We start from the raw sequence: 14,501 nt of genomic DNA, 5'->3' as shown, positions 1-14,501 counted from the left end.
CAAAAGTATTTTCAGTAAAATTTATAAGCCTGAAACGTCTATCTTATTCTTTCTCTCGAACTCGTGTGTAACACATTGTGATCGTTGTGTAACACAAGCGGTTGGTAAAAGATTAACAGTGATAAGTCATGACATTCTTCAATTTCATTAACTCGAACACAGATAAGATCACACCATGGTCTTATCAGAATCTTGGTTCAGGAAAAACAGGAAGAGCTCCTACACGCCAAACCCTGTTTCTGTTATATTCTAATGATCGAATGAAGACAAAGAGAAGGTGTAAGAACAAAAGCTAAGAGATGAAGAATCACCAAACACAACAAACCTGACACCATATCATCTTTCTTGGGGAACAAGTTTCAATACCTAATTTGATTAGGTATTTACAAACTTCCTAAAAGTTTCTCAAACCCTAACTTGAGTTCCACTCCAAGGATATATATAATGGTAAAACAACAACTTATCCACATCGAGACACTGACCAATGACACATGAATAGAAAGAGAGTTTAAATTAAGACATCCTACATTGCACTTGGATCAGTCACACCATAGAGTGAATCTCAGTTTGTTTCAGACGTACTCGTTGACACGAAAGGCCGTCACTTTGAGAACGAAGTCTCTGGTTCTGAGCAGCTCGAACACGCAGACGTCACCTTCTCCAAGGTCGTTCTCAAGAGTGAACTCGTACCATCCTTGGCTGAACTTGGCTCTCCCTGCTTTGTAGAGGCACCTCACTGGCCATTGTTTCTCCCCGAGCTGGACCTTGATGAATCCCGAGATCCCGCTTAAATACTTCTCAGCAAACCCTGACGGCAGATACTGTTGAAAGAAACACGCAACAAAAGATAACTGTTTCAGATACCATTGTGTGATGTAATAATAACAAAATGTTTTTGTTGCTTACCATGATGCAACCTCTGTATAGATAGGATGGTCGTAGAACAACTCTGAAGAAAGGGTTTGTTGGCTCGAACGTTTTGGCTGCATTGATGGCTCTCTCTCTTTCCTCTGCAGTCACGGTTCTCTTTCTTGCAGAAGCACTCTCGTAGAACTTTGAACGGTTCTCTGGGTCGTCATCTCGTGGAGCAGATGAATTTATTTCCTCTGGATGGATCACATTAGAAAAGGTGTCTTCTCATGAGAATCAATCTATGTATGAAACAAGAGTTTGCAGAATAGTTTTAAAAGAGAGAAAAAAATGCTTACCAGGATCAGCGTTCTTCTTCTTCCTCCCTCTCTTTTTAGGAACTTTTGGGGTTGGTGTTGTCTCTTCAGCTGGTAAAGAAAGGAAAAATCAAGTATCAATCTTTACTAGTAGGCATGCGGGTTCGGGTAGTTCGGGTTATTTGGTTAGTTCGGTTTAACATAAATCTTTACCGAATTAATCTGAAATAAAGTTCGTTATTTCGGTTTTTGAAAATCCAACCAAAGTTTAGATTTTGGTTTAATCTTGTTAAATCGGTTAAATTCGGTTGTTTGGTTAGTTCGGTTTAACATAAATCTTTACTGAATTAATCTGAAATAAAGTTCGTTAGTTCGGTTTTTGAAAATCCAACCAAGGTTTAGATTTTGGTTTAATCTTGTTAAATCGGTTAAATTCGGTTGTTTGGTTATTCCGGTTCGAAATTTGGTTAATTACGTTGGGGTTTTTGGTATAGTTTTGGTTATAATTGTTTTTAAGAAAACCAAAGTCATCAAAACTAACCAAAATTTTCGGTTCAGTTCAGCCGGTTTGGTTCAAAATCCCAGGCCTAGTTACAAGTATGATCACAATAAACAAGAAAGATAAAGAGGAAGTCACCTTTAACAGGTTCAGCGAAGAAGCTCTGGATAGCTGAACTAGTATGCCCTTTATTAGCGTGCCCAGTAGTCTCAGGATGCTGTAATGGGTACAACGAAGAAGGATGAACAACCTCAACATCTTCATCTTCGAGGTCTTCAAACAAACGCGCACGTTTGAAGTGGTTGTGCGCAGAATCCATGAGACCGGTGGAATGGTAGTTGATCTCGGAGTGTGATAAGTTGTAAATGTAGACGCTGAAGGCAGAGTTGCCTTCGTATCTAAAAATCAAAAGGTAGCCAATGCGGATTGAGTAACGGTCAACAAACTCTTGCCAACCATCTTGAAACCAGATTTTGTTGTTGTCAGCTTTCCTTAGTCCTACACGCCAAACATGACCATCAGGTACTGTGAGTGCAACTGCAACCGATAGCTCGTCCTTGAATTTACTCACAAACTTATCTGGAACTCTCTGCACATAATGTAAAAAAAAAGATTATATATTCAAAATTAACAAGATGCTGGAGGAAAGACTGCTTTGACTTAATTTAAAATCACAATCCAAATGGTTCACAAGTGATAACTAATCACTGTATCATCTATATTTTTGTGAATATAAAGCAGATAATAAAACCATAAATGTACTTTTATTTTTCTACACAAAAACACTTTTATCTTAAGGAAACAAGCAATGAGGCTTACAACATAGACATACAGAGAGACTATACACAGACAAAAAGTCAACTACTACCCAGTTTCACTTCACTCGCAAGTGACAATACACTATTATCAATAAGGAATCTAAAATCCTTAGACTTGATAAGTCAAACTGAGAACACAGTCAAAATAGAGAAACCACAAACAGATCTCAACTTTTTCTCCCTCGGAAGTTGCATGAATCTAACAAAAGTGTACATCTTATTGTCATCAGAAGTCAACTCACTAAACCACACACACACATTCCCAAACTACGCTCAATTTGACAATCAAAATAATAGACCAGATGTAGATTTCTCCAAACCACAACAATGACCATTATATACAACACAAAGCTTACCAAATTGAAACTTTTCTATCTTCCTAACTCAATTTTTTAGCTCAGAAAGCTGTACGAATAAAAGAAAAAACAAATACAAACTTGACTTGATGTCTACCGAGAATAAGACAATTCAATTCAAGAAAGCTAAGAAACTGTCGAAACATGGAGAATATCACAATCTTGAAAACTCTCAGCTTTAGACAAAGATCAAAACTTTGAAACGACCCAAAAGAAAAGAAGAGATTTTTGGGATAGAGGGGGAAGAAGAAGAGGAAGAGGAGGGAGGGAGATTACCAGACGTTTTTCTTGGATAGTGGATGAGAAAATCAGCTTGTGGAAGAAAGGGCGTGGCATGTTCAGAGAGAAACAGTGATCAAGTAAAAGGAACAAATAAGAAGAAGAGACCAAAGTCAGATCATGAAACGACGCCGGAGAATACGCGACAGAGACAGAGAAGCACTTTCAGATCTGAAGCTATGGTCAAAGGGGTGGTGGTGGTGTGGTGTTACAACACTCTCTCTTCTCCTTTTACACCTGACTTGAGTGACCCAACCAAACCCAAACCAAAAATTAAAAAATAATAATAATAATGTTATTAAAAAAAAACACAACTTGTACAGCTCGAGTGAGTCGAACCGGTTGATCACTCGTGTGGTTTTATTATTGATTTTTTTTTGTTTAAACTATTCAAAAGCCGACCGCCCCCACCTACTCCACTTTTTGGACCACCTTTTTGTTTTAACAAATATTAATATTTTTTTTTTTTGAAAAAGGCTTAAATATTAATATTTGTTTCTTTTTCTTTTGGTTTAAATATTTTCTTCCTTCTTTTGTAGCACAAATTTCATTTTCCCCTTTATCAGTATCACAGATATATTATTTTTCTTTTCAGAAAAAATCTGCTATTTATAACCCCCATTTTCAAATTAATTTTTTTCCTGAAAATATGTATTACTGAAAAAAAAAGAATTACTCCTACCATTTATCTTGACCCCATTTTGGTTTTCTTGGTTTCTAATGATGAATATGATTATGAAGGTTTTGACTTTTGATTATAGTACGTAATGAACAGTGTACGGTTAAAACATTCAAGGTCAAGCTATATCTATTTAAAAGGTCTAGTATGCATTCTAGTAGGACGGCCTTCATTATTCTAATATGTACATTTGTACTGCAAAATTAGCAAGGTTTAGATATATCATGCATAATGTATACATATATCTACCGACTAGCTATAATGTGAGACAAAGTAAAATGTAGCTATAAAACTCTACAATGTGATTATAGTACATATAAACTCAGGTAAAGTCATGTAGGAATCTAGTAATTACATGTATAAATCCAGGCTATCCAGCTACACTATCTTATAAATTCAGCTAGAGTATGTACAAATCTATAACATATATAAAGTCAACATAGTTACAACATTCATAATCCTAATTTATAATAAGTCTATTTACGTACAGCTTGCGTAAACCTCTACGTACAACATGTATAAACTCAATCACAACAAGCGCATATCTATTCAAGTACACTCTGCATGCATCATCTTAAATTACTACGACAACATCATCTCTGCCAATTTTTTTTCCTTTACGAGTTATACACCCACTTAAATTAAAACTTGTAGCTTCTCCGGTTCTCCCATGTGTACAACCCGATCACAATATATTACATCCGCGACGCAACGATGCATGAATCTCGTTATAACATGTTTAGTTATCAGTTCTAAAAACCATGTTTAAACTTATAAATAAAACCATGTTAAAACTTAAATTGCGCATGTAAAAATCCTAAAAACCGAAACAAAGTTTAACCTATGTAATTTATTTTAGCAAGTATTGAATTTGGCTGATATTAAATATTCGGTAGCTTAGCCATCGGTCTAAATGTTATCACTGAATGGAATTTAGTTTATCTAAAGCTTAGTTCTGACTTTTGAGAATCTATCCTTAGAATAATGTACGAGATGGAAACAAACAAAGAGTAGTATATATAATATTGTTGTACTCTTTCTACCTGGTTCGCGTGCATTTTTAGAAATAAAAAAAAAGAAACTTGGATGACAAATTAAAAGTTATGAATTAGCAAAAAAGCGCTGTAAAAAATCCAAAAGTAGATTCCAATCTCGCATCGCATGCACTTCGAAAAGCATTTATTCAATTATAAGAAAGGAAAACTGCATCTTGGTTTAAGTTAGTGATACAGATTATTTTAAAGTGTGATTACGGATACAATCATACAAAAGCAAAACATTGTTCACGCTCATTAATAAATCGTTAGGAAACGTGTGTGTATAATTTGAAATAAGCTCTTGAAAAAAATTTATATGCATGTATCATGTATGCGTCTTAAAACACTTCTGTTGCGTGTGAAAACTTTCCCTCCCCAATATTCTTTGTGACAAGGCGGGGCTTGTCGAATGGTTTAACGCTGACTTCTTGTCGAAAACCTCTCGTTAATTACTTGTGCTCACCAGCAGTCAATGCTCTGAGGCTTTGTGGGTTTAAGTTATTTATTTTGATATAGAAGTAAATTAATATGGATCACGTTCATTGACTAATTACTAGTCGATACAAAACCCGAGACACTGTTAGGAAATGTTTTGCTAATGAACATAACCGTATCGATTAATCTGGATGTTCTCAACTTCCAGCTTCTTGAAATTAGTTGTGCTTTTCGAAACAAAGAACTTGCTCCACTTGTAGTCTTGCTAACAAGACGGATTTTCTTTGCCTATAAGCTTCCGATGGCTCAATGTTGGCTTCATATGATGGGAAAAAAGAAGAACGGTATTGAGACATTTTGGACATCTTCGGGGTGGTCGAGACGAGAGAGATCCATCACGTGTAATTCGTCGGGATGGTTAGGGATTAAACTTGAATCCGGTCTATGCTCTGTTGCTTGGATGAAAGGTGGAACAAGATCTTCCCTTTAATAAAAGTAAAAAAGTTCGGGGCATGTCAAGAGAGTTCATACTAGTCCTAGAGCATCCACAATGGTGGATTTGTGGAAGGAGTCCTTAGGATTAGTTTAATAATTTTTTTTTTTGAATAGTTAAGGACTCTAGTCAAAATAGTGTGTCCAATGGTGATCCCCAATCACTACAAAAAAACTATTGTTTAGCATCATTTATTTGTATTTTTGCATTAGTTATAAATGATGTAAAATAATTTTGCATCATTTATATAAATGACTCTGAAAGTGGTGATGCAAATAATTCACATCATCTATCCTATACTAAAAAGAGGATATCAAGCCCTCTAAGCCTGTCCACGTCCGATTAGAAAATCGTCCAATCAGAGGGCTCTGTTTTGACATGTCATACAGGCTTTGGTTCACCAATCAAACACAAGTTTTATAACATGTCATTAGGTCAACACAAATTTTATTCTTCTGAATCGATTCCTTTTTTTCTCTCCAAAACGTATCGTGGACTTTTTTTTATCCTTTCCAAGAGTCCTCTCATTGATTCCTCTTCCTTTCTTTTCACCTTCTCTGCAAAACCTTTCCCGTAGCCAGGAGTCACCTTTTTTTACTGCGGTTTCCGAAAATTTTATTCTCGAAATCGACTTTGGTGTGGTTTTCTTAGAAATCCTATTTATAGATTTATGATTCAGACAAAAAGAAACAAGAGCTACAGAAGGTGAATCACGAAAAGTTACAAAGGGATTTACGGTAAATATCTAATTGATGTTCTCTCCTCTGAACTCTCTGATGGTTTTATGGTAAAACTATTTGATTCAAAAGCACTAAGATTAGAGCGTTTTGTTTTGTTTTGTTTTGTCTCTGAACAAGAAAATAAAAATCTGATTTGTTAGCAGAAAGCCATGATTTTGTGCACTTATGATTCAGCAGAGAGAGTCAGAAGAATTGCTAATAAGGTTTAATGGGGAAAGTAAAACCTAAAAAAAATGAAGGTTTTCGTAAGGATCTCTTGCACAACTTCTCTGAACCATTTGGTTGTTTCCTCTGTGTGTTTTCCTCTTCCAAAGGTTTTTGTTTTTGTTATCATACATTTTCACTTTTAATATTGGTATTATTTAGCAGGCTCAAAGTATGATAATATGAAACTGAGGAGACTTCATGATAAAACCCACCAAAAAGAGAAAAGAGGAGGAACATAGCAGACATGTAAAAAATAAGACATTTGATAAAAGCTACAAATGCTTCCCTTAATTCATCACCTCAAGGATCAGACTGTTGCAAAATATATCAGGATCGCATTGCACTGTTTATCATCTTTTATTGTTCCTGCTCATGTCTTTTTTCTTTACAGGAAGATATTGCCCTTGGAGAACTGTATACTTTTAGTAAACTCTAAGTATGCTTTAAGATTTTCAGGTCTTTTAGTCTGCAAAAGATAGGATCCCTACGTTTAACCTTTTATTAACAATCTTTTGTTAAGACCCTTGATTTTTGTGGCAGCTTTCAGTATGTTTCTGGAAGTAAGCACAATTCCTCATCATTCTGATGTATTCTGGGTCCGTTGTTCCACGTCTCTAGGCTTATGTTACATAAGAAAAGACCTAAAACTCAATCTCACTGAAAAAAGCTTATATCTTAACCTTTTTGGATTTGTGTGTGATCATGATTGTGTGGATTTTCCTCACAGGTTAGCACATCGGGGTACATTGCATCACATACCGTGTTATGAGGTAGGTGATCTTTTTCTTTGTTCAATACTCTTTGTGATTTTCCAGACTGGTTTCATTAATTCACCGACAACAAATGCAGGAGGAAGCTTCATGGACTGGAAGGAAGCGATGACGAGGTTTATGACTTGGTAACGGCTTTGTTTTTGAGGGGTATCAGAGGCTCATAGAAGAAACCGGTAAGAAAGGAAAATTTGAAGTAGAAGTATGTTTCTCAAATGATTACTTTGGTTTGGATTTCTATATAGTATATAGTCCCGAGAAAAAAACTACATAATCTTTTGTGGGTTTGCTGACATGTGAAAATTCTGAGTGGAGCTCAAGTTTCAGCCATACTCTTTAATTTTCTCCACTTTTATACTTCTTATATGTATGATGTATCAACATGCACTTAGAGTTCACATGTTGCATGTAGTTATTATGTCAGATGATGTTTCTCGGTAGCTAAATTTTGCTGACCACTATTCAGCTTTTGGCTTAATTGATATATTGGTATATACTTTCACATAGTAATTTTTGATTTCCCTGAGCTATAAACCATAAGTATGTTGCCAGCAATCCAGGTATTCTTCCCAGATAATGGTTTCTTCACTTATTCAATTTTGTGGCAATCTGGAGTTAAAAGTTGTAGTTAAAAGGGTTAGGAACAATCTCATCCTTTTGCGCAATGTGAATTCTTCCTACGATATCTGCAAAATATAGGATCCCTATGTCATTTAATTTTAGTATTCTACTCAATTCATGAAATATCCAGATGGTATTATGCTTGAAAGGGGCCAGTACACAGTCCTCCTTCATGGGAAAAATGTGGATTCTTTCAGCTATGCATTAGAAGATAAATCAGATTGTGGTTCTGAAATGTGTGTTGGCTTTGATTACTGCATGTATATTATTACTCTTTACTGTAGACTAGGAAATATTTTTAGATATATTGATGGTTTTATTTTGGCAGTTGCTTGCGGCTGGAGGTGGAATGTCTGTGGAAGTCTTCAACAGAGGAGTGATTCCATTGGCTTACAATATCATTAAGAAGAATAAAGTCAGAGAAACTAGCACTTACTTGGATGGAGTCTACCTTATTTTCACTTGCTTAACTAAAACTTGAATCCATTACTCCAATGGAGACTGCTCTTACTACTGCAATATAGTCCATAATGGCATTATCCGATTTTCTTCCTTCAAGATAAAGAAGAAGTACAACTGAAGAGACGATGAACATTGCATGTGTGTATGTGACCAAATTTAGGATTCTAGATGTTCCTTCTGAATTAAAGTAAACCTATCTTTATTTCGTATGTGTCTTTGTATCATTTGAAAAGTGCATGTTTTCTTTATATACAGAGTGTGAGAAACTGCAATGCAATTTTTATTATATCAGCTATTCAAACTCTTTCCTTTGGTATGAAAAGTAAGTCTGGATTTGATGATCGACTATATAAGTTTATACGCATACTATAAACAGATGAGGACTAATTACTTGGCATAGAAGAACATGTTGATAGCTTATCAACATTCTTGAACTTGGGGAGAGACATCTGAGAATGTATGCACATTTTATTAGGTATAACTGTATAAGCTTGACTTAATGATGGGTGGATTCTATTTGTCATGTCCCAAATTTTTTTTGTTATAGCTGGATAAGTTAGCAAAAAGGCGAAGAAATATATTTTTTTATTCCATTCCAATCGATTTAAGAGCAAGAGAAAGAGTTTATACCGCATTCATGCATCTCGGTGGAAATACCCATATAGATGCAATGATTTTTGAATTGTGACTTAGATGTTTATGTCTCTGTAAGATTCCGTGTTTCTTAGATGTTTATGTCTCTGTATGATTCAACAAAGGTGCTCGGATTGAGGTATGTTTATCCGTGACTTTTCTTTGAGTCATGAGACTTTAATTTTATTCCAAGTTATATTTCTTTCTCCGTAAGGCAGCAGCTACAATTACTAAAAAAAAGAACAAAAGGCAGAAGCTAGGTGCCTTTTTGACATCACACCAAACCAGGAAGGGAACTCTTTTATTCATATTTGTTTTTTGATTTTCACTAGATGATTCCATCCAAAAAAGTAAATATATATACGCAACAGACTGCCCATGAGTGAATATATTACAATTGCTATCAAATAAATAAATAAATAAAATGTATAACTAAATTATAAATAAGTGGAGCTTAACAGTTTTTAGTGAAAACTCAAATACAAAAGATTTATGAACTAAAGTTTAATTAACTTTTCACTGAGTTTGCTTACCACTCTATATATTTTCTGATAGTAACAAACAAATTTTAAATTTTAATACTTACAAATTGTTGTGTGCATGGTAAAATAAGAAAAATTTAAAATGTTTACTTCTCTAAATATTATGTGTTTAAAAAAAAATAAAGCACACAATCCGCGGACACGGACCTAGTTTTGTTAATAATTGATGTAAAAATGCTAAATATTTACATCAACTATTATAAATGATGTAAAATATATATCAATTACAATAACTGATATTAATATTTATATCATTTATTAAAATGATGTTAATATTAGCATCAATCAATTAATTGATTTTAATAATTAATTATATCACTTTTGGTAATTGAATAACTAAATTATTATCATGTTGATTTTTTAATTTTATTAATATTTATACAAAATTAATATTAAATTGATAGCAATAAATAAATAAATTAAATACTTTTATTAATTGTTAATGATTTCTTATTGCTCTTTTCATTGATGTTACAATTAAAAATAAGAAAATTACAAAAACAAGAAAACAAAAGAACACAATTAAAAAAACAGATAAACATAGTTCGCCGTAAGAGTTCTTCGATCAAGCTTCTTCTTCTTCCAATTCTCTGTATCTTTTGCTCTTGGTTGTAGGGTTTTAAGCTAATAGTTTCTTCTATAAATAAAACCATAATCATCATCACTCATATAAGAAAATACCGATTCATAGACAAAAACAATATAAAGAAAAGTTTGCATCAGATTGTCACTATTGACTAACCTTAACCAATGGTTCCTGAGGTAAACAATAATAGACTTCACGAAGGTTCCAAGAATATTATTTCAGATCTGCAGATTCAACCTCTCTTAAACTGTGTTAAGGAATTGTGTGTGGAAGAAAAGACTTTACAAAAAAGATGTAAAGGATCGTTGCTTTTATTCAGTTGATCTATACTATTATTTACGAAGTAAATTTTTGGAATCGAGCTCTCACGTTAAAAGTTAGAGCGATTAATATCTATAATACCCTTAATGAATTTTCTAAATAATTAATTATATAATCAAAAACGAATTTTAATTAATAATATTAACTTTTTGGAAAATAAGATAATTCTTATATATTGTGTTGTTATCTTAAAACATATTTTTCAATTATAAAATTTAAAAATAAACTATAAAACAATTATAATAAATTCAGTGGTTAAAGTCAATGTTATCTTTAATAAATTTTAATTGATCTATACTATTATTTGCGAAGTAAATTTTTGGAATCGAGCTCTCACGTTAAAAGTTAGAGCGGTTAATATCTATAATACCCTTAATGAATTTTATATATAATTAATTATATAACCAAAAATGAATTTTTATTAATAATATTAACTTTTTAAAAAATAAGATAAGTCTTATATATTGTGTTGTTATCTTAAAACATATTTTTCAATTATAAAATTTAAAAATAAACTATAAAACAATTATAATAAATTCAGTGGTTAAAGTCAATGTTATCTTTAATAATTTTTAATTAAACATATATATCTAATTAGATTTTTGTCATATATATATATATATATATGTTTGATTTAATGTTTTTGAAAACATAAAAAATAAGTTATTATGATGATTTTTGAATTAATAAAAAATAAACTAATAAATATTTGTTAAACGATTAAGCCCGCATATGCGGGCAAGACACCTAGTTTCTTATTAGAAGGAAACGTGAACTAGTGGTGAGATAAAATAGGAGATATTGCTATATTTTTGGTAACAAACATATAGATTTTTAATGGTTTACAATTTTCTTTACAAAACAATTTAACGCAGTACTTATATAAGATTAACTATTAACATTTATTAATTAGGTCGAAAATTTAAAATATTAGTTGTAAAAAAATAGAATAATTTCTTTCTTTTAATTAAATATGTATTCTAGTGAGTATAAATTTTTTTTTTTTTAATATAGATTTTCAGATTCTTTATTTAGTCAATATATATGTTATATTTTTAATATTCAAAATATCAATTAATGTAGCTTACTTATTAAATCAATTCGAAATAATTTATCAAAGCATAAAATATCGTTTATAAGCAGAAATGATCTACATACATATTAGTAACTAATGAAAATTATGTTAGTATCATTTTTATCATTGATGTCAAATTTGCAACATTTATTAAAATGATGTTACTTTTGGATCATTTTAATAAGTGATGTTAATATAAATTAATAAATGTATCGATCATTTAATTGATGTAAACTCATATTTTCTATCATTTTTCAAAAAGTGATGTAAACTAATAAAGATTTGCATCAATTTCATTCAATCGATGCCAAACAAGTTAATAACCGCATCTATCTTATTAAAACTCAAGTACAAAATTGGAGTGTTTGGAGACTTGAATAGGACTTTTAAAAATTTGGAGTGTTTGGAAACATGGATTGCAGTCTTTTAAAAAAAAATATTTTTGTTTGAAAACAAGGATAGTAGTATTAAGAAAAAAAGTAATGGGCTTATGTTTTTTTAAAAAATTGAAAGTTATCTAGGCCACTTTTAAAATATACCAAAATGGGTCAATCTAATTCCCTAAAAAAAAATTTTCTAAACTAACCATAAAACAAAATTTAAACTTTATATACATATTTCAAATCAAAATAATAATTCAAATTTGATTTATATCAAAAATTGATTCAAAAATATACATATATTCAAAAATGGATTTTTACTAAACTATTTTTCAATAACCATTATAAAAAAATATTGTCAATATATATAAGAAAAATATAATACAAAGCCCAATTTGAAATACCAACTCAAATTATGGTTTTCATATTTCATATTAAGTTTTAAAAATATAATATATGTAATTATTTATATGATGGTATGTCTAAAATACTATTAATTATATGATTACTTATATGATGGTACATATAAAATACGATTAATTATATGATGATAAAATACGATATATAATAATGACTAGGGATGGGCTTTTGGATACCCATACGGGTTTAGTTCTGATCGGTTTGTATTTTGGGTTTTCGGGGTCAAAGATTTCAGCCTTATTAGAATGTTTCTAAATTTTGGTTTGAGTTCGATTTGGATCTTTACGGGTTTGGTTTGGGTTTGGATAACTAATTTAAATTATTTTTAAAGTCTTAAATCATTATATATTTTAAATTTCTCAAAATGTATAAATAAAATAATATATTACGTATAAATTTGAATAACATATGTCATAATACTTAAGCTTAACATATCAATTGGCTTGATTTAAAATTTTGGATACGAAATCAATAATTATTTTAAGTATTTTTGGTGATTTGAGTATACTTTAATTATTTCAGATATTTACTTTTGACTATCTATATATATTTTCAAGTATTTAAACCAATTTAAAAGTATCATTTTTGATGTTTTATATACGTTAAATCTAAAAATAATTAATATATATAAGTATATAAATCTATTTTTAGATAAATTCGGATACCCAAATACTTCGGTTCGGATCAGATTCGGTTCTCTAAATAACAAAATTTTGAATAATTAGAATATTTAATCAATTTATGGTTGGGTTTGGTACTATATCTTTGGATCGGTATCGGTTATGTTCCTCGGATTCATTTTTCCAAATCCTAATAATTACATGAAAAACAAATATCAACATATTTTTCAAAATATACACCTGCGCGCCTGCGCGGGTCAAAATCTAGTCATTTGTTATGACTGATGTTAAAACAGATATTTTGTATCATTTCCTAATAAGTAATTCTAAATAGTATCATTTATTTTTGTGATTCTATTTAAGTGATGTAATATGATCCTTTTTTTGTAGTGAATTAGGAGTCCTTAGGAATAAAAAAATATTTTTTTTTAAATTGAAATTTATTTTTTATTTATTGCATGATAGAAAAAAAAAATACAATAATTAAACTCAAAGATACAATCTTATATATTAAAACAGGAGTCATGACTTTTTTCATGTGTGATTTTTTTAATTTGGACTATCATTTAAAAATATCATTAAATGTATTTTATTAAGACTAATAATACATAGAATCCTTAAAATACTTTAATCATAATATCTTTTGATATCTTTTTATTTTAAATATAAGTATATTTATTTTAAAATTCTAACAAATCTTTTTTAAAAGATTTTTACAAGATCTTCATTTTCGAAATTATTTTTAAATATTTTCACTAATTTTGAAATTAGTTTGAAATATTATTATACATTAATATATTCTGTTATCGTTTATAAAATGAAAAACAAAAAATTCTATGATATTTTATCTATTATATAATCATAATCAATCATATTAAGAAAATTATTATATTGAGCTAAATATAATAAAATTGTATTAAATTTATATATTTATATATTTATATATTTATATAATTTATATATTTTATTTTTCGTAAGTATAAAATATTTATGTTCAAAAATAAAATCTAATATGTTGGTAAGATGAGTTAACATTAGCAAACTATATAATACATGTATAAAAATTAACATATATTTCTTTAAAGTTAATAATATAAAATCTTTGTGACTACTTTAATCATAATATATCTTCATTTTAAATATAATATATATTTATATATTATATTTTAAAAATTCTAATAAATCTCTGTAAAGATATTTTAGCAATAACTTAATGTATTTTAAGTTAGCGTTTATAAAATAAAAAATAAATAGTTATGTCCTATTTTATAAATTATTATACTAAAATAAATATGATAAAATTATTTTCAATTGATAAATTTATAAATTTTATTTTCATAAATATAAACTATTTATTTTTAA

General features: G+C 30.2%; 1 protein-coding gene and 1 long non-coding RNA gene across 3 annotated transcripts; one reads left to right on the top strand and one right to left on the bottom strand.

Moving 5' to 3' along the window:
- Positions 1–300: 300 nt before the first annotated feature.
- Positions 301–3,418, bottom strand: LOC103837597 (B3 domain-containing transcription factor VRN1). The gene is made up of 5 exons (XM_009113958.3): positions 3,116–3,418; positions 1,804–2,254; positions 1,209–1,277; positions 907–1,106; positions 301–821 (listed from the first exon to the last, which is right to left on the bottom strand). The coding sequence occupies exons 1-5, from the start codon at positions 3,173–3,175 to the stop codon at positions 573–575; spliced, it is 1,029 nt and encodes a 342-aa protein (XP_009112206.1). The 5' UTR covers positions 3,176–3,418; the 3' UTR covers positions 301–572.
- A 253-nt stretch (positions 3,419–3,671) lies between these two features.
- On the top strand, positions 3,672–9,861 carry LOC103853140. Of its 2 annotated transcripts, XR_004457537.1 has the most exons (4): positions 3,672–7,305; positions 7,437–7,479; positions 7,559–7,655; positions 8,429–9,861. It is a non-coding gene; the product is annotated as an uncharacterized LOC103853140 (long non-coding RNA). The 2 variants fall into 2 exon arrangements; XR_004457535.1 differs by having other exon boundaries at positions 3,672–7,479.
- The last annotated feature ends 4,640 nt before the right edge of the window (positions 9,862–14,501 follow it).

This window comes from Brassica rapa, chromosome A01 (assembly GCF_000309985.2).
Source record: "Brassica rapa cultivar Chiifu-401-42 chromosome A01, CAAS_Brap_v3.01, whole genome shotgun sequence".
NCBI lineage: Eukaryota > Viridiplantae > Streptophyta > Magnoliopsida > Brassicales > Brassicaceae > Brassica > Brassica rapa.
This window is presented reverse-complemented; position numbering and strand designations above follow the sequence as displayed.